A 20,793-nucleotide genomic window follows, 5' to 3' on the forward strand; every position below is an offset into this window, starting at 1 on the left:
GCTAAGCAACAGGCAGGAGCTGGGCTGGGAGGGCACTGCAGCCCTGGGGAAGCTGAGACCCAAGAGCAGTCACAAATAGCCAAGGCAGAGGGCTCTGCAGCTGTGGAGTCACCAGGGCAGGAACCATGGTGCATGTAAACACATGCAAATTAAGCTCCCAGCAAAGTCAGCTTCCTTTCCCCTTCCCTCCAATACCCCTTGTGGGGTGGGTCACACTGAACCCCCGGGGAAGTGGCTGCCCCAGGGCCATTCAGAACCTGAACTGAAGGCAAGCAGAGATGACACTCTTCTGCTTTGGCAGATCAAACCCAAGTATACTGCAAATGCTAAGCAAAGGCCCTGGGGCCATCTAGAGCCTAGAGAACAATCTCCTCTTCCTCTTGGAACCGAAAGCAAGAGCTCAGATACCAGCTTAAAATTAAGCCATGGCAAAAATAATTTAATGCATTTCTTCTGATCCCACAGCTAGAGAAGACAAGACATGCTGATCTTGTTCTCTACAGAGAGAGCTCTGGTGAGGCACCTGGGAGCTTCCCATAGACAGGATAAAGCCAACCCAACAGTTCACAAGCTGAGCAAACAGACACTCCAGGGATGGGGTCAGAACGACTGAGAACCATTACATGCCATCTTGCATTAAAACCCAAGAATGACTGACCCATGCCTTGGGTACCAGTGGAGCAACCCTAGCAGGAAGCACCCCACTTGTTCAGCACGTCCTCAGCCCATCATGGGGCAAAAATAACCAAAGGGCCTCAGTCTCCTGACTCTAGTGTCCTACAAATTCCACAATGTAATCCAGGCCCAACACCCGAGAAGAGCACAAGGAGAGGCCCGGAAGACACTTCCCTGAACCACATGTGCCCCAGAGCCATGCTCAGCAGCCAAGGCACAATCACAGACCACTGAAGGCCACCTGCAGGGTGCTCACAGGGAACTGCATGGCTGCATCTGAAGGTGAGGTCTTAAGCCTTGCTTGCTAGCTCAAGTGGCTAGATCATTACTGAAATTAAATTAGCTAGTTTTTCCTGTCATTTGTCCAGAGTCTTACCATCAATGGGAAGGTGACCTGGGATAATCTTTCAAGGAGGAAGGATTAATATGAGTTTGAAAACTTAATGTTTGAGATTTAACACGATACCATCCACATTGCCAGCATTTTCATCAGTGCCTCCCAAATAGTCTTTGAAGCAAATACTCATCTCCATTTCACAGGTGAGAAAACTAAGGGTTTGTTAGACAAATGGTAACTGGCGCAAGATCACGCAACTGGGACTCAAACCCAGAGCTGTGTAACTCTTGAACGTGAGCTACTGGACACATGTGGTGTCACTCAGGAGGTGACTCAACATACAGAAACATGTGGAAACTCACTGTGGTCCCTAATGAAGAGTGAAAGTTGTAATATGTCTCTAATTATTTAGAAAATAACATACATCCATACAATATTTAAAAATTGTTTAAAGAGCTTTCAATGACAGAAGAACCACTTATCTAGGAAACAAATATAAAATGGCATATTGTGACATATTTAAGGTAGCATTAAAAAATCAGAAAGAAATCTGCTCAAATGTAAGCCGGAAACTTATGGGTAGTTTCTTTTTTGTATTTTCCAAATTCCTCCGTTAAGTCCATTATTGCTTTTATAATCATAAACAAAACCAACGTTACCATTTCAGCTCTACTGACACTGACTTTGCCCCAAAAGTTAAAGGCAGCCATCACTGTGCTTAGGTCTTCTTTAAGACTCTGGTCTCCTTCAGCCTCTGCACCAAGGCCAAACCAGCACGGGCTTCCCTTCTGGCTGTCAGAGCCAAGGGCAAGCCACGCCCGGCATCCCAGAGGTCCTGGGAACTCCTGTGACTCTGCTCAGCTCCAAGGTCCCAAAGGCTAAGCAGCCCCTTCAGCACTGGAATTCTGGTTCTAGTGCCACCCCACGTCACTGGTTTAAGAAGCTACCCCAGACTGCAGCTGACACCCCTCCTAAAACATAGGGCTCCTAGAAAAGCTACCCACAATCCCTGGAAAACCTCTGCAGATGTGGAAGACAGGACCCAGAGGACACCCATGCGAGGAAGGAGGTGTTCTCTCAAGTGCCCAGCTTCCTCTGGCCACACCACACCAGGTGCGGCTAACGAGTTTTATCTACTGTGCCAGCTCTCAGCAAAGGCACTGCTGCCAGAAGGCTGTGTTGGGTAGGACTCCAAGGCTGCATTCAGACTTAGGTAACAACTTAAAATTCATTAGTGACACTACCACATCAGTGTTCTCCTCAGCAGACATTTACCTGCTTTTTCTGGCTAGGCACTGTGAGACACCTCCTTGAGTATAGCCGCGACAGGCACCCACGCCTTTACGGGATGGCTCATAGGTGAGATGCCATCTGAGCCACACATCTGGCAGGAGGCAGCAGCACTTCTACGGTGTGCCTGCTCCCTGCTGCTCAAAGTGCTCCCTGAGCCCCCGGTTTAGCAGCTCCACCGCGCCTACAGGCTGACCACCGAACCCTCCCACTCCACCGTGCTAAGCAGCTCCTTCCCCACCACCTGCCTGGCTTTGACCATTCAGTAGTAATGCCCAGCCTCCCACTGCCACCACCCTCATGGGACAAGTCATCCCAGTGCCCCTCAAGAGGCCAGCCCATGTGCAAAACAGCCCTGACAGAGGACATGAGCATCCCTCTCCATATCACCAGGACTGGAAAGGCACTTGGTAAAGGTGCTCATCGCCTGCCAGGAGCCAGGGCCATCCACAGCCAGTCTGTCCCGCAGTTACAGTGCATTACCAGACCCAACAAGTCTATGCAACTAAAGCTATTCAGCTTTGTTGTATCCAATATTTGTATATGCATCAGAGTAAAGTTTGATTTCAATATCAGGATGAAACTAATGTAACTTTTATTATCATATGTTTACTTTTCATTCAATCAGCCAGGATTGTTTCCTTCTGGTTTAAAGGAGGAAGCAAGTCAGTGTGCCAACTCCCCACAGCATGAACTAGACATGTCAAACTCTTAGTCTCAGGAGAGTGGTTCAGGGGTTCTGGCTCAAGGTGGCAGGACAAGAACTTACCAGCCTTCCAAGGCCCCAAGAAAATGTCCAAAATATTTTTTAAGAAAAAGGACAACACACAGCATTGGAAAATTACCAAAAATTGAAAGGCAAGGAAAGAACTTACTGGACCCGAAGGTGTAAGTCAACATTGAAGTGCAGAGAGCAGATGTGATTCATTATTCACAGCTGTTTCCTGGAAACCTGCTGCGTAGCAGGCACTGTTCTGATATTGGCTGCAGAGTAGTGAGCAGGACCAAAGAAATAAGGCCCCTGCTCTGAGTGTGGGGGAAGGGGGAGGCATAGAGAGGAGAGAGAATATACAAAATAACCCAAAAAGTATATATGCTATGCCAATCCCCAAGGTGGCCCACGGCCTTCTCTGTGACTTTAGGTTAGGTGGCCAGCAATGGCCTCCTCAAGAGCTGGTACTGCAGCCAAGTCACAAGGTCCAGAAGTCAGATATGCAGAGGTCAGGAGACAGCATTCTGCAGGAGGACTGGACCAAGTCCCCCCAGGCAAGGATGAATTTGGAAGGCTGGGGGAAGGAGAGGAAGCCAGAATGGCCTTGAGGACAACAGGGGAGCCTGCGTCTGAGATACCAGCAGTGGGGGCATCTGTCCCCCACCGGGCCAACTTCAGGGCAAACGGGACCACCAGGCTCTTGAGGTAATCCAGTGTCATGAAGACAGGACCGGAAAAACTAACCCCTGAGAAAGCAAAGCAATTCAGGCCCCAAGAAGGTAGCCCATCAACTCTCTCTACCCAGGGGCCATCCAATCCCAGAAAAGCCAGCCAAAGACACTGCCAGCCTTTCAAACCCTCAGCCTGCACTGAAAGTTCTCAGGTGAGGTGGAAAGGGCTCCTGAAGTTCACATTCATGTTCCACCAGTATAAACTTGGCCACAAGGTCTGCCCTGGCAGGGGCAGCAACCATACCCTCATGCTGTAGCTAAAAAAAGAAGGGAAGGAATCAGTACACAATAAAAACAACAAACCCAGTACAGAGAACACAAGTTAAGGAAAATCAACAGTGCCTGCTTTTACAGAAGTCCCAGATAAGGAACTGGGTTAGGAGGTTAAAAGCTGACAAACAGCAGGTAGGACACAGGGAAGCTACTGGATTAAGGTAACAGACCAAAGCCAGAAGAACCTATGTAAGTGAGATGAATACACAGGAAAAAGAAAATGAGTCAAGTCACCCAAGGGAAAAGGTCTAGCTGGAGGGCAGACAATCCCACCATAAAGGAGTGCAACCAGTAACCCAGGAAAGCCTCAGAGGCCAGGCTCCCTAGGAAGGCAGGTGGGTCTATGCCTGGAGGGCAGCTGCGATCCAGGGAGAAATGCCTGGACGATGCCCAGACAGACATTGCAAGAAAGGCCCAGTGAGGACAAGAGGAGCCCCGGACTGGCAGGCCCCCCAGCAGGGGAATCAGTCTTGCAGAGCACTATCTGCTGAGAGGGGAGGCAGGGGCTGGCCCTGCAACACTGCTCTGGGCAGAAAGGCCACAAGGACAGTGCAGCACGTGGAGCCCTGCATGGAAAGGCACCCCTGATGGAGCACAGCAGGAACAGGAACGTGGGGGGCCTTCCACATTGGCAGCAGTGAGCAAGAAGTCTGGTAAATACAAAACAGAAACGGATCGACCGCGAAGTGTGGTTTCCTGTGTTGAGGCAGAATTACAGAATCATCCGGAGCCCAGACTGCTTGGGGCCGATCTGCCCTGTGGCTCCCTGCCTCAGTTTCCTCACATGGAACAAGAGGATGCTAATGGCATCCCCCACGGGGCACTGTCATGAAGATTTGTGAATACAGACAAAGCATATAGAATAGAGCCCAGCACTCAGTAAGAACCCAATAAATGGTAGTGGCTGTAATTACCACACAAAATACTAATGCTTAACACATGGTGACAAAGACATAACACAAATCAGGAGGTGGGGAGATATACAAAAGGGCTGTCTTAGTCTGCTTGGGCTGCTATAACAGGATACCACAGACCAGGCAACTGAATAAACAAATGTCCTTCTCACAGTTCTGGGGCTCTAAGTCCGAGATGAGGTTGCCAGCATGGGCAGGTGTGGTCAGGGCCCTTCTGCTGGTCTGCAGATGGCCACCTTCTCCCTGTGTCCTCACAGCATGGAGAAAGTAAGCACATAGGCCTCCGGGTCTCATCTTAAAAGGACACTAATTCCAGGATGAGGCCCCACTCTGGGGACCTCACCTGAAACTAACCACCCCACAAGACCCCATCCCCAACTACCATCACACTGAGGGTTGGGACTTCAACATATGAATTTGGGGGAACACAATTCAGTCCACAGCAAGGGCTAAATGTCACCCTACAGAGTAGCAAGCAAACCAACATGGTCTCATTAAAACTCCTCTGATTTTTCTGCACTCCGCCACTTAAGGTCATCACCTTGTTCTGTCTCAGCTGCAGCAGTCTCTCTTAGAAGTTAGTACTATCTGAAGTTGAACATTACTTTTACTTTGAAGCAAAATAATTTAATAAACTGTACTTAAAGAGAACATGAATTTCTGTTGGTTACTCTGCCCATCCACACATGGGCGCAGGGAGAGGGCTACAATGGCTGCCTCCTAATCATACTTTGTTATTTCTGAATGGTCAAATCGATGACTTTTTAACTTCCTGCTTTTTTTCTTAAATACACATTGTCTTGCCAATGGGTTTCAGCCCTAGACAAGTTCACTACGGATTCAATGAGAACAAAATTCTTGGGGTGCAAGGGTTGTATCCAACTTTATTCCCACAGTGGCAGGTCAATCACTAGAATCCCATCCACTCAGAGCGAGTCTGGATTCAGCAAGCCAGTCTCTGCCTCTGGGCCTCTCTGCCCCCGCAGCCGTCTCAGTCCCTGTCCTTGGCGTTGCCACCACTCCAGCCTCTGCTCTCATGAAGCCGTGTGGCCATGCACCGTGTCACCCAGAGCACTGGGCCGAACTCTTTACATAGAGTCAATAACAACGTATTGCCCACACGTGTGTAGTCAGCTAGCCAACCAGGGCCAGGGGAGAATCCTGGCCACAGGAACCTTCACTTTATCGACACAACACCCCTCCAGGATTCTCACCTCTCAGTCTATGTGCCCTCAATCCTCTGCAATAGTCCCTGTGCAAGGAAGCTGGAACATTATAACCAAATTCCATAATAACAACAGAGGCTACAACAATGTACAAATAACAAAAATTACAACAAATTATAATAACTCTCAAGCCTGAGGAGATCATTGCCACCAAGTGGTTACCCTGGCTGTATTCAAACCAGTTCTACTCAAATGAGTTAACCCAAAGGACCATGGGTGAGCCTTACAATACCCACCTTCTCCAGCCTCTCCGGCAGAAAGTCTTGCAGACACACTAGCCGATCTTGCTGCTTTGTCTCTGGCTTCTGCTTCTTTGTCCTCAGCGGCCAGACCTGCTGCTCTGGTCTCAGTTGTTGCCACAGCTCCAGTAAGAACCTATTTGTCTTTCCATCCAATTTCTTTGTTGGCTCCTGAATCAAATTAACCCACATCTGGATCCTCCTGACCTTCATGGGGACCTTTAAATACTTCCTTCGAGAAGCAGACTGTATTACCTTTTGTGCTTTCATTGCTTGAACCTGAGGATAGGAGCAGAGCATAGACCCTCCAAGACCTGGGGTGGGGGCTGCACCTCTCCTGGAGGAACCCGTGGTTGCTGAGTCTTTATTTTCTTCTGGGGTTTCCACCAGCTTCCAACAGGGTGGGGCTTCACCCGAGGAGGGGCTGATGCCTCGGGCACCGGCAGGGCCTCCACCCCCACCTGTTCATGAAACCTCCGCTCCTCCATTTCTGGGGCTGACGGCTCCACTGCCCCCTCCACCTGCCCCACGGCCCCTGGCAGCCTGTGCTCTCGTGCTGCTGCTCCTCGTGCTGCTTCCTCTCAGGCTGCCATGACCTCCTCTGCCATTTCCACAGCACCTCGTAGGGACGCCATTTCAGTCACCAACAAATATTTTACCTCTTCAATGGCACCTCGTTGCTCATGTTCCCATGCTGCCTCTTCTCGTGCTTCCTGCAGGAGGACGTCTTTCTCCCTTACAGCCTTTCTCAATATTGTGAGAAAACTCACCACAGTTCCCACAGCCTCACAGACACTCTGTTTCTCTAAGGAATTCCCTATTTTGCTGAGGGCCAACTTTACTGCCTCAGGTGACGCCTCCACCCCTTCCCAGCCTTGGAGTGGGGCCCAGTCCTCTGGGAGGCCAGCCACGTCGGACCACACGTCCACTGGGGGACACCTGAAGTTCTCCTCATCCACAGGTGCAGCTGCTGAAACAGTCCTCCCGTGAGGGCGGCCTGTTCTGTTCCTTGGTCAACAGTGAATCCTGCCAAGGTCGCCAATTGTCTTGCCAATGGGTTTCAGTCCCAGGCAAGTTCACTATGGATTCAATGAAAACAACAAATGACAATGGAACTTTCTTGGGGTGAGAGGGTTTATACCCAACTTTATTCCCACAGTGGCAGGTCAGTCACTAGAATCCTGTCCACTCAGAGCGAGTCTGCATGCAGCAAGCCGGTCTCTGCCTCTGGGCCTCTCTATCCCCACAGCCATTTCAGTCTCTGCTCTCCTGCAGCCTTGCAACCGTGCCACCATGTCACCCAGAGCACTGGGAGGAGCTCTTTATAGAGAGTCAGTAACGACGTATTGCCCACATGTGTATACTGAGCAGGACAACCAGGGCCAGGTGAGAATACTGGCCACAGGAACCTTCACTTTCTCCACACACATGAATCTGTTTTATAAAATCAATATCATTACCTAAAAATCAGCATAAAGCACTCCTGGAAACTAACTTTAAAGCAATGGGCACACAAACCTGTAAGAGGCACAGCATCACACAGCATTGCTGTCACTGGCCCCTTAAAGGAGTCCCTCTCCAACTGCAGGGCAACAGCACCAGGCCTCCTGCCTGGTTCGTGAGAAGCTACTCTCACAATGCTCTTGGGGAGACTGGGGCAAAGATGTCCATCCCTGGGGTCCCTGGGGAGTTCTGAGCCTGGGCAGAGCCCCATGATGACATCTGCAATCACTCCTATGATGTCATTTCTCTCGATCCACAGACCGAACCTCGCCTAATTCAATGTGTTTTCCTTGTTGGAATTATCTTGGGATAATTCCCTCTTTGTTCTACATGTCCAGAGTTAAAAAGTCAGGCTCTGAACCCAGATAGCCCAGGAACCAATGCAGGCTCTGCCCCTCCATGTGCTGTGGGCCTGCCAGCCATCTGGCCTCCTGCCTGTCTCCCTCTTCTGCACTTGGAGAGGACAAGAGCCCTCCCTCTCCTGAGAGGGCAGGGAGCAGGAGACATGGCCTAAAGGGCAGGGTTCGGAGGGCCAGCAATGAGTTTTGGTGTGGCAGGTGCTGAAGACTGCACGCTTGATGAGAGCAAAGGAACAGCTGAAGCCCCATGTGCTAAGGAAGGCTCTGAGAATAGTGAGCCATCCTCCCAACCACAGATCCTTAACTTTCTATGGTCTTACTCTAAAAAGCCCTTTGCACTCTTACCTATTTTGCAAGCTTCAGTTCATTCCAAGCCTTAGCCTGTGACAATTCTCACAGGTTACCATTGTTTGGAATTTGGTCTCAGCCCTATATTTTCATTTCTATCCATCATGCTTGTACTTAGGTTTTTACATCAGTCTCTTGTGGGTCAGTTTTTGACAGAGCCACAACCTCCACATAGATTCATCTGTTTTTTTTGATGAGATAATGTATATCAATACTTCAGAATTTCTTTGCATTTCCCAAACTATGCAAGGTATCCCCTTGTATATTTTGGCCATCATTTCTGAGTTGTCCTTCAATTTCTAAAAGTGTTTGCTTAAATTTAGAGAAGATGCCTGTAACCAAAATGCCCTTGACTGCATTGTACTACAGACCCCATCTCTGCTAATTCACCAAGTTCTTGCTCCTAATTCAAGGGCACCAATTCCCCTACTGGGGAGGCAGTGGTAAAGTACATGGACTTTCTTGTCAGTAAGGCCTGTTTTTGAGGCCCAGTTCTTTTATTTTTTAGTTGCAGCTTTGGCAAGATGCTTACATCTACTAAAGCTTAATTTGTCTCTCTTTAAAATGAAGTATTGTTAAGAAAACTTGGGAAAACACAAGAACAACAGCAAAGGCCGTGCCTACCCAAGGAGGCAGTCAGCAAATGCTCACGGGTCCTGATTTCTGTCTTGCAATTGTCTTCAGATAAAATAGCAACTCATCAAATGCTCTGTTTTCGTAGACTGTGACTTCCAGAATAATGCAGATGGTAGGGGTCCTGCTCCCTCCACCACAACTTCCCTCCAGGCCAGCTTTGGAATGTCTGGGAAAAATAGGAACTTCAGTAACCAGTAACAAGACTAGCTTCTTGTCCCCAGGTCCTCCCCTGGGGTCCCCCACCCCACCTCTGGCACCTCTGTCATTTGTCATTTGACTGTCAAAGTCCTTATAGGGGAATCCAGGTTTTCCCCTCCCCAAATCTTCTCTCTCTCAGAAAGCAAAAGGCCCTCTACAGACACATTTAAAGCAGGTTTGTAGAGCAGGCCACCAGGTCCCATCCCCTGCATCCTGGGGATGCCTCCTTCACTTAAAGCTGTTTGGAGTTCCCTGATGTCAGCGCTGGACTGACATTTCCAAGTGCAGCACCTTCTGCCAGATCACGTTAGTCTGTCTAGGCTTTGGTTTTCTCTCTACAAAATAGTAATAGCATTGCCCATTTCACAGTCCTGCTCCAAGAACTTGAGGAAGAGACTCATGCACAGCCCCACACACTGTGAGCCACAGGGTTGCTAAGCCACCAGGGAGCCGGCCCAGCTGGGAAGAGGCTGTCTGGGTTACGTGCCACTGTCCTGGTGCACAAAAGGGCTTGAGGCCTACCAGCTACATGTGGGACTGCATGCAGCACCCACAAGGTGCTTCCTGTCACACTCTGCTGCCCCCGCCCCCCATCTTAGGCATCATATACTCCTAAGACGGCAGTCTTTTGGAAAGGATTTACACTAGAAACTCAGAAGCACAAATTCTAGAGCTTTCCAGTGGTAACTTGCTGAGCAGCACAGCTCTTGCTGCCTTTTGAGTTTATTTAGGCAGCAGTTACTGAATCAAACACTGTGTTTTGAATAGAGTCTAAGGTTACTCCAGTTCGGTGCTTCCCAAACATAAGGCTATTTCAGTCTTAATTAAAATTAAATGCAATTAAACTTCAGTTCCACAGCTGTACTAGGCACACCTCAAGTATTCAGTGGCTACACGTTGACTAGTGGCTGCTGGACTGGACCACACAGAAAGAGAGCTCTCTCCCATCTTCTCAGAACCTTCCACTACTCCAGCTCCAACACTCCTGGCCTTACTTTTGTTTTCTCCATGTAAACAGAACATGTGTCAGAAACTGCAAAAAGCTCATAGAAATAATACAACATCCACCCTTTCTACTATGTGCACAGAGCAAAAACCCCAACTTTAAAAAGGTAACAGCCACACACACCCATAATACTATATCAAGGGTACCTCTAAAACACTGGGATAAGATTCTCACTTAAAAACTACAGAGCACATCACTAAGGCATTGTTTAAATTTTCAAAACAAAAGAACGTTGGTTTCAAAGGAGAAAGTATTTCTACAGCCTCGCATTGGTCTCCAGCTGGGCCTACAGCCTTCCCTGAAGATTTCAACAGTTTCTCCAAGAGAAAAGTTTTGGCCTGAGGGGGGAAGTTGCCTGTCTTTTCAAAAACCAAGCAAAAGGCTTTTTCTCTCCCGTTGGCAACAAGAACCACATAATTTTCAGTTTCAATTTCATTCGGGGAAAGAGGAGGAAAGGGAAGGAAACGGGCAGCCTATTTAGTCCTGGCCCACCCACCCACCTCCCGTGACAATTCACACAGTGCTTCCCAGGCTCCTTCATGTCACAGGCCCCACTTCGTGGACGGGGAAACCGAGGTTCATGGGTCAGAACCCACAGGGAAACCAGCCCAAACTAGCCTGTGAGGCAGGCTACCCGAGGACATGATTCAAGCTGACCAGACAAGCACAAGGCCTCACGTGCCTCCCAATGCTGGGAACCTATTCCAGACAAACAGTTCAAAACAAAAACAGAAATATCGAGTTTTCACTTTCCTTAAACTCCTGCATCCTAGCCATTCTTTCAGATCCACAGAAATTCAGAAACAATATGATGTGAAATCTCTTGCAAAAATGGAATGATATTAAACTACCTGCATTCATATCTATCATTTAGGAAACTAATTCTGATCAAAAACCACAGGAGAACCTATTTGCCTATGCAGAGCAACTGATTTGGGAATTTAAAAGAGTGTAAACCCACAATAAAAAGGCATGCTGCTGAAAATCAAAGGCATTCCCTACCAACGGGAACCTCAGAGGTAGGCCCATCTAGTCCGCCTGTCAGGGAGGAGATGGATAAATCTTTCGCAGAGAGCCGCCTGGCCTGGAGGGAAAACCAACCTTCTCCTCGCCACCGGGCAATGGGAGGCAGTGCCTCTGAAGCCCAGGACACCCACCAGGTGGCCGAATGATGGGCAATTTATCTTCACACCTCTCCTTGTCTTCTAACTTTTCTTGGTTGGGTATTAATTTTAAGAGAAGAGAGACCATTAAAACTAAATGGGAATGTCTTTCAAATAAAGATTTTTTTTGAAATATACATTCTATATTGCAAGGTATCAACTGGTTTAAGCACACTCTTCAGGAAGATAGGCAGATAAATCACAATAGACAGTTCTTTAAAAAATTTCAGAGTCAGCAACCAAATCTTTAAAAACTCTATGTCAAACAACAAAAGTTATATTTAGCATTCTGTTTATTTAACTATGTAGATTTGCCAGCCCTACCTTGCTCACCTAAGCTGACAGACCCTCTTTTTTCATTCATTCATCATGCTTATTCGAAGGCAGCAAGTAGCGTTTGCTTGACACTGGGAATGCAGGCTAAGCCTCGGCCCCTCCTTCTCTAAGGGATGCAGGAGGGCAGGGGTCAGGTTTTAAGAATAGTACATCTGCAGAAAGAGGGAAGAACAGTGTGGGGATCTTCCTGCTCCTCCAGCAGGAGGCACTGTGCTCGGAAGCAGAGGTCCTAGGCAAGCCCCCACTCCCATTAGCCTGGACAAATGGCATGGGGTTGTCAGCAAAGCAAAGATGGATGACTACGTACTTAGAAATGGATTTGAGAGGCAATCTGGGTGAGTCAAGACCTTCCCTGCCCTCCCACCTCCACACAGACACAGCCCATGCAGGATACCTCTGAACAGTGTCCCTCACCACAATGTCCATGTAGTCATGCACACGGTTTTCCTGTCAAGCTCTCTCAGATGGCATATTTTAAGAACAGTCCCCATAGAGGGGCACTAAAAAGGCACTCATAAGCTATGTTCGCTGTGGTTACTTTCGAGTTCAGTGGTGACAACCAAGCTAGAAAACAGGAGCAGCAACTGCAAGAGTCATGGTGACAGGCTGGAGCCAGTCAAGGGAGAGAAGAGCTGGAAAAGAAAACCACAGCCTCATCACCCTTCTTCCCAAGGCAGGGGAGTCCACCTACAGGAGAAGGCCAGCGAATGTGGCAGGCCGCAGCCAGCAGATTCCACCCCAAACCCCTGAACCATGGCCATGATGAAGTCACCATCATTCCTGGGATCATGCTGTATGTTCACGTGCCCTTCAGAGGGAAAGTTACATCTGACTCAATTACATGAGCCCCTAAAGCAGAGGGCCTCCTCCAACTGGGAAACAAGGTCAGAGATTCACAGCATGGTTTGAACATGGAGGGGCTACAAAACAAGGAAAGCAGGTGTCCTGAAGGAGCTGACAGGCTTCCAGCTGGCAGTCGGCAAGGAATCAGGGACCTGAGTCCTACAATGGCAAGGAACTGAATTCTGCTAATAACAGGAATGAGCTTGCAAGAGGACCCTGAGTTCCAGCGGAGAACGCAGTGGTCAACACCTGCCGCCTGGTGAGAACCTGAGCACAGAACCCAGCCTGGCCATCCCCAACTTCTGACCCACAGGAACTGAGGCAATAAATGTTGTTTTAAGCCACTGAGTTTGTGGTGGTTACACAGCAGCAGAAAATGAAGACAGCACAGAACTCTTAGGATAAAATGCTTTATTTTGTAGCACAAACCCCAAACTGATGGAAAATGCGCCCCTGACCACCTCACTCAGGACACATATTTACACCAGCGCAGGTGTCTCGAGCATCTGTCTTAATTACTAAGATCACCCATCTGCCATACTCAGACGCCATGCTCACTCAGCAGCCTTCTGAGAGGAGAAGCCCCTGACAAGCTGGGCAGAGACTTCCAGATGGGCCTCCCCACAGCCACCCTGGCCACTGGCAATTTTGAGATGACACTGTGGCTTACATAACTGCCTATGAATCTAGTTAGTCTGATGCAGTCCCCCCTTCTCCTGTTAGCCTGCATTCTGGCCACATCATCAAAATCATTTCCAAACTTGAACATCAAAAGGATTATGTTTGGGTCTTTTTTTTCTGCTTTTTACTACAACCCTCTTTCACTACACAATTGAAAAAAAAACAAACAAATTCTAAGCCATGCTGACCTCACCAAGGCATAAAAAAGTACTCACTGTCTGAGCATGCCTGTTACCTCTCCTCCCACAGGCCATTCACCTGAATCCACTTAAAATGACAACCAAAATTTCATAATAAATAGTGAACAAACTAAGGTCTGAGATGTCACCTTGAAATACAAATGTTAAGATTATGAAAAAATAATTTTTTACTCTAAAATATTTACTTAAAATTACTTTACAAAATATTAAGTCATAACCACATGTTATTTCTAGGCAGCAAATGGCACTGCTTTGGTATTGCTCTGCCATCATAAGCTCACAGTAGCAAGACACAGTCCACATTGCCAACTCTGGCTTGTACAGCATGAGCATTAATAAGGCCATTTTTTGCAAAAACACGTGAAGTCTCCATTTTCCCAAAGACCCCTGCACCCTGTGGCCTGTCCAATGTTGCAAATCCTCCCTCCCAGAGAATCTGTCCCACACCCACACTCTGCCTCAGCAGCTGCTTCTCCAAGTGCCAGAGGTCCTGACTTTGCCCATCCTTGTTTACCAGTGACTGAGCACCACTGTTCTCAACTTCATCACAGCCGGCATCCTGCACTAAATGCTCAATTTCACTTTGCAGAGAGGCACACCACAGGGCAACGGGCAGAACGAGTGCTGCTATTGAACGGGAGGAGGGCTGGCACGGGAGCTGAGTTTTCAGAGTTCCGTGCAGCAGCAAATGTGCATGGTGTGGCTGTATCTGTTTCCCTCCATGACCTTGTACCTTTGGGTCCCAGAGGACAAACACTCAAAAAACAAGGCCCATGTGTGGCCCATCAGCTTTTGAGGTGGATCTGGCAGTAACCTCTCCTGTGCCCCCGCCATGTTCCCAGGAAGAGCTCCGGGGGAGAAGCTGCCAGAGTAACATGGCCATGGCCTGTGGTAGGCCCTGCTGGGCTTTCCCCTGTGCCTTCTGCCCTTGTCCTCGGTCCCCATGAGAATATGCTGGGCGGTCCCATTCACTCGACCTCAGGTAGTGCCAAGATAGGCAGAACCTCAGAGGGACAGGAGGGATCCTGGATGCAACACAAGGCTTTGACTCCACCAAAACAGAGCCAAGAGCACGCATGCACAGCTAGAAAGAACCCTGGCCAGGGCCCAAGAACATGGCTTCCCACATCCTATGAATGACATCTGTCAGTTTCTCAGAAACTTCAGATGAAAAATGGCATCTTCTTTGAGAGAACAGAAGACATATAAAAGTAATATTGTCAAGGGAGCTGCAGCAGAGAGGATGCTGCACGTGCAGTCATGCACAAGGGGGCAAGCTTCGAGAGGCTGGACGACCAAGTGAAGCCTGGGCAGGGCCCAGACTGCAGGTGTCTGCCTGGGGCTAGGAGCCTTCCTTCATCCCACCGTGCTCTTCCGGAGCTCCACCAGGCACAGGGAGGATGGGGCAAAGGACCGGCCCACGCCCCACCCTTCCCCACGCAGGACTTCTCTTTACCTTTAAACTGAGGTGGTTTGTGAAGCTGTTGAGACAGAGCAGGGCAAAGTAGCAAAGCTCTGCGGGCTCAGGAGATGAGGCACATGAAAGTGACACACAACTGTCCACACACCTGCCCCAACTTCTAGGTCAGAAGCCCGGGTAGAGAGCACATCTCACACTATCCCCCAGGGTTCTCAAAAGTTGGAGAGTTCAACCAAAAAATGGAACAAAAACTAGAACCAAGGCAGCTGCAAAACGACTCTTACCTCCCTGCCTTCACCACCACCTCCCCAGGGAAGGCTTTACACTAATCCCTGTCCCTCTCACCTGCTGCTTTTTCCTTTTAGTCAAGGACGGAAGCCACTGATCATCTCACAAGGCCAGGCCACCAGGGTGAAAACCTCCTCTCCAGGAAAGAATGAGCAGTGCTGGTGACCACATGGGCTACCAGGCAAAGGCCCTATTGGGTTTGGGTGATACTACTCAAGCTCCCGCCACCACCCTCTCTTGAGGATCCACTCTTTCCAGAAATGCCTGTTAGTGAGTCTGAGCAGCTTCTCATCCTTGAGGTCCCTTTCTACTGGCCAGGCCATGGGCTCTCCTATCTCAGTTCTTTCCCTCTCTACATCACATGTGAAGGACTTTCTGGTGGCCTTTCCCATCACTCTGGCCAGGGGCAAGTTCCAGACAGACCTATTTCCTGATACCCAAAGGTTATGTTTTCTGTAAGCCCAGGGGGAAATGATCATGCAGGCACCCCCCTCCTCTAACCACAGGCATGGTTCGGCGGCTCAGCCACTACTCTGCTTTCCCAGGCCCCCTCTCTTCCTTCTCAAACAGGGCAGTCTGCTAGGAGGATTCCAAGTAATAAACGAAGGAGAGGGTACCCTGCTCTTCCAGACACATGGCAGGCAACCCTAGCAGGCTACTCCTCTAAGCAGAGATGGCAGAAAATGTACAGACCCAGAGTCACACAGGGGCACAGTACACACCACCCATAGAGGCCAGCAGGGAAGGGTGGCCAATGAAGAGAAACAAGGGACATTAACATGAGCACTGTAACAGCCCCTGCTTAGGTAAGTCACACTGCACAACTCCTGGCTGCCTCAGGACCCACTCTCACCCTATGCCACCTGGCCTCTGAGCTGAGTTCTAACAGGACACAGGAGTGGCAGGGGGATGGTGGGAGAGACCCTGAAAAAAGGGGAGCAGGCCCAGAGCAGCTGCCCCCTGGAGGCCTGCTGAGAGTTTCAGGCTTAGTCCCTAACATGCACAGGGGCCAGGCAGTGGCCTTCACAGGTTCCAAAGGGTTGGGAACTGAGCCAATCCGCTGGCAAAGGCCCCCCACTGGTAGGCTGGGAAAGGCACAGAGGGGGCTGGCATGCATGAATGACCACCTTGGGCTACTTGAGCCATCTCCAGTAGAAGTGACAACAGTCTGCACCGGGATGAGGATGATAAGGTACAGGGTGCCTGGACAGGATCTGATGCAAGACCACGCAGGAGACCCACAGGGGTGAGGGGAACAAGGTATGCACCCTTGGGCAGACAGCACCCATGTGCTGGCCGGCGCACTAACAGGAGGACTGACTTAGCAGCCAGGATCACGAGGTGTCTCCCTGAGCCAATCGCTGCCCTCAATCCTAGCAAAGTGCCTGGAAGGTAGTGGGTTCACTTCCTAATAAAGTCAACAGCAAGGTGTAGACTGAGGCTAGCTAGAAATCTATGAGTGAGGAAACAGCTTCCAGGTAATCTGTAAAAGGACATGATGCCACCACCGCCAGAAGGTCATGAAAGGAAAATGTGGGACTCTGGGCTGTCTGGACCCAAAATTGCTCTACAGGCAAAGACCACGTGTCTTCCTAGTTTCCTAGAGCTGAGACACAGAGTCAATTCCAGTGACATGACAGACTAGAAACCTGAAGATCCCCTCATAACTGTTAAGGTACCATATCATCCATCAAGAAACTGCTCCCACCAGGTCTGCTCAGGAAGTTCTACAAGAACTGGAGGTAGGGAGAGGAGACTGGGCTCCCACACGGGGCTGAAGTACCTGCTCAGGCTTCAGGGAATTTAATAAATTAACAATTCTAACCCAAACCAGGAGAAACACGATGCAGAAAATGCAGCTATCACCCTCTATCACACACACTTTGAAGTAAAACCAATTTAAGTGTTTTCCAAGAACATTTAGAATGACAATAAACAAACTACAAGAAAGAGTTACATTAGGAGTAATCCTAATTCTGGGACTTGTAGGACTCTCAAGTTTGTAACAACCCTAATACCCTGAAAAATGCCCTTAGTGCCTTTCCATGCAGTTGTGTAAGGAAAGTTTACGATTTAAGTCTTGAAATACTGACATAAAACCTCCTTACAAGTATTTTGTTTCTAGGTGTTCAGAAAAGCACAGAAAGGCAGAGGGGATGAGTAAGTAGAACTGGCACCTGAACAGCCTCACCTGGGCTTGCTCCAAATCTCCCCTCCCCATAAAAATTTTTACCGGCCCTTGCCCTCTGTAAGTGCACTAAATGGAAATACAACTTCTCTAATCCCCTCTAGATTGATAAAGTTTTTCAAATGTAACAGCTTCTAAAGAACAATGTGCTACAGATACTTTCATTTTCTTTGTTACTAAGTTTCAAAACAAAAACCCTGCAGATAATGCTTTTGTTATTTTTTGCACGAAATGAAATAACATGAAAGTCCCTCCCCAAAAGGTTAATTCTCAATTCACTGTTAGATAAATTGTATCGCTATCAAACCTAGTCATCTTAAAAAAGGTTTTTTTTTTTCAAAAGGAAAAAGTTACCATGTAACCAATATTTACATTCAAATTCATTTAAGCCCCTGGCAATACTAAAACCGCCTGTAACTTAACGTTATTTACATAAAAAACCCCAGGGTCCGCTCTGACAAAGGGTCTCTAACGCGTCTCCAGCGGAGGGAAAAGAGGGAAGGAACCGCTCTCCCTTTCCAGTCTCCAGAGGCAGAAATGGAGACCATCTGCACACGTCGGATTCAGCAGCCCCTTTCCCGGCGGTTACTTTTAGAATGAGGGCAGATCACTCGTTTACAACAGGAGTTTGAGGGTTTTGTTGTTTTAATAAATATAAATAAAAACCTTAGAACAGAGTCGGCCCTCGGCCTCCGACCTCCGTCCTCGAGACAGCGCGGGGGGCCTGCCAGGGCCGCCGGCGCCCGCGCGCACTCACCCCTGGATGCCCGGGCTGTACGGGCGGCTCTTCCACGGCGTGCCGGGCCGCGGCGCCTGGGGCCCGGGGCCGCCCCCTCCGCTCAGCGCGGCCGCGCGGCTGCCGGACAGCAGGTAGTTGAGGCCGTACGTGCTGGCCTTGTTCTCGCGCTTCCGGCGGCCCGGGTGGAACTGGTGCTGCGCCGGCGAACCGGCGGGCGCGGGGCCTCGCGGCCCCAGGTGCCCGTTGGCCGTGCCGGGGCTGCTCAGCGGGCCGTCGGCGAAGTGGAAGAAGGCGCCGCCGCGGCCGCCGCCCGCGCGGCCGAGCGAGGCGCTGCTGGAGGACGAGGACGAGCAGCCGGGGCTCTCGGTGCCCGACTCGGCGTTGGACGACGACGACGACGACGAGGACAGCGACGGCGACTTGTGCGGGCGCCGGGCGCCCTCGGCCGCGGGCCCGAAGGCAGTGCGCAGGGCCGGGGGCGGCGCGGCGGGCAGAGCGGGTCCAGCCAGGCCACCGCCCAGGCCGGCCGCCCCCGCCCCCGCCGCGGCCGCCGTGTCCAGCGCGGGCGAGTTGAGGCAGAAGTAGGACGCGAGGCCGGAGCCGCCGCGGCCCACGCCCTGCGAGGTCTCCCAGATCTGCATCCACAGGGCATTGGCCGGCCCCTTCTGCTCAGGCTGGATCCAGGCCACGCGCGGATCCATCCACGCGCCGCCCGCGGGCCCGCGCCCGCCGCGGCCCCGCCCCCGCCGCTCCCCGAGCCCCGGCGCGGCGCGCACGGACGGACTGACAGGCGGGCCTGCGCCGCGAGTCGGCCGGCTGGTGGGCGGCTCCCGTCGGGGTCCCGGGCGCGCCGCGGGGCTACGCGGTCAGGCCGCGCGGGTGGTTCGGGCCTGTCGGGCCAGCTCACGCGGCGCGGGGCTGGCGAGGGGGCCGCGGTGGCGGCGTTCCACTCGGGCCAGGCAGAGAGGCCATCGGAGAGGGCGGCCGGCCGGCCGAGGGGGCGGGCCCAGGCGCCGCGCGCCCCGGGACCCGCGGGAGGGCCGCCGCCGAGCGCCGGGCCCCAGTCACGCTCGCGCCGCTCGCTCCGGGCTCCTGCAGCGGCGGCGGCGGCGGCGAAAAGACACACTCGGCGGCGACAGGACGCGGGGGAAGGAGGGGGCGCCGCCGCCTCCGCTCCAATGAGGGGCGGGGAGGGAGCGGGGCGGGGAGGAACCACGGTCTCCCTCGCCGGCGCTGGGACGCAAGTGCGCACGCGCGGCCGATTTCAAATCCTCACTAGACACCGCCGCCATGGTAACCGCGCCTGCGCACTAGGGCTCTCCTCGGGGTTCAACGGGAAGACTCAGCGTCTCGTCGGGTGGATATGTGACTGCGAGGGGCTGACAGGGTGGCCGCGGCGGCGTGTATCCTAGACTAGACTTGGCTGTGGTGGGCGAAAGAGAAGAGGCAAGGCCCGTGCGCCGCCCGCGCCCTGCCTGCGTCCACCGGTCCCACGTCCCGCCGCCGCGCACAGGCCAAGGCGTGGAGAAATGCTCGCTGGGGCCCGGGACCCTGCACCCTCCCGGCCGTCTTGCGCATGCGCAGAGGAGCGAGGCCGCCACCTCTGCCCAGTGGAAGTTTCCGCGCCTTTGGGACCGGGTCACGGAAGCCTCTGGGGCCGTGTCAGCGGGACCCCGCCCACACTACGTTTGGGCAGTGCCAGACCGACCGCGCGCCGGCCGCCGCTCAGTGGAAAAGCAGAAATGCCCCATGTCCCAACCTATCATCCGGGACCCGTGTGCAAGTGTCACGCTGCGGCCACTCATGTCCCCGCTGCCCACGTGCTTGCCGGCGCCGCGGAGGAGCAAGTTCCACGCCTGCCAAGCCGCAGCCGGGGAGCAGGGTCCAGGGACCCCTGGCAGACCCTTCTGGGCGAGTCTCCTTGCAGGCTTTTTGGTTTCCTTTTTAAAATGAAGTTAAAACTTTGAAGCTGCTCACGATTTCCAGAGGCAAACGGGCAAACAGCCCGCGAGCTGGCGTGTCGGCCTCACGGCCTTGACTGCTGGGCCTGCGGCGTTGGCGGCGCTGTCAGAGCTTCAAAGCCGTGGGTCCGCCGAGGGTGCTGCGCGTCGGCTGTAAGGGTGCTGCGGCGAACCAGCCGGTGCCCTGCGCGCCTAGGCGGGGTGGGGACAAGCACTCCCGTAGCCGGCCTGCGAAGTGGAGCCCGACGGTGCGCCCCCACGACGGCTCTACGGAACCGGCCCTCTCTGCTCCCAAAGCTGATCGCCTCTTTCCTGTGGTGCCTGGCCGCCTTTCTTTCTCAGCACGAGGGAATAAAGCCTTTTTAACGGTGCGGTTTAAATGCTATCTTCCTTATCCGTATCATAGGTGAGCACAGATCACTAAGTGCTTGACACTTAAATATCATACCAGTATGGAAGATTTGTGTATTGCATACTAAAGCTTTTTGGCAAATGGTGTCACTTAATAAAAATGAGTATTTCAATTC

At 51.5% G+C, this 20,793-nt stretch overlaps 1 protein-coding gene across 5 annotated transcripts in view; it reads right to left on the reverse strand.

Annotated features, from left to right (window-relative positions):
- TENT4A (terminal nucleotidyltransferase 4A) overlaps positions 1 to 19,698 on the reverse strand; it is a 47,347-nt gene extending 27,649 nt beyond the window's left edge. For 2 of the 5 annotated variants that reach the window (XM_036896674.2, XM_036896675.2), the window contains exon 1: positions 18,324 to 19,697. In XM_036896674.2, the coding sequence (XP_036752569.2) occupies positions 18,324 to 19,006 (683 nt within the window). In that variant the 5' untranslated portion in view covers positions 19,007 to 19,697. Of the gene's footprint in view, positions 1 to 18,323 lie in introns of all 5 variants that reach the window. The other 3 variants (XM_057496541.1, XM_036896676.2, XM_036896673.2) reach the window with 2 other exon arrangements.
- Between the last annotated feature and the right edge of the window lie 1,095 nt (positions 19,699 to 20,793).

Source organism: Manis pentadactyla, chromosome 2 (assembly GCF_030020395.1).
Source record: "Manis pentadactyla isolate mManPen7 chromosome 2, mManPen7.hap1, whole genome shotgun sequence".
In the NCBI taxonomy this organism is placed as follows: domain Eukaryota; kingdom Metazoa; phylum Chordata; class Mammalia; order Pholidota; family Manidae; genus Manis; species Manis pentadactyla.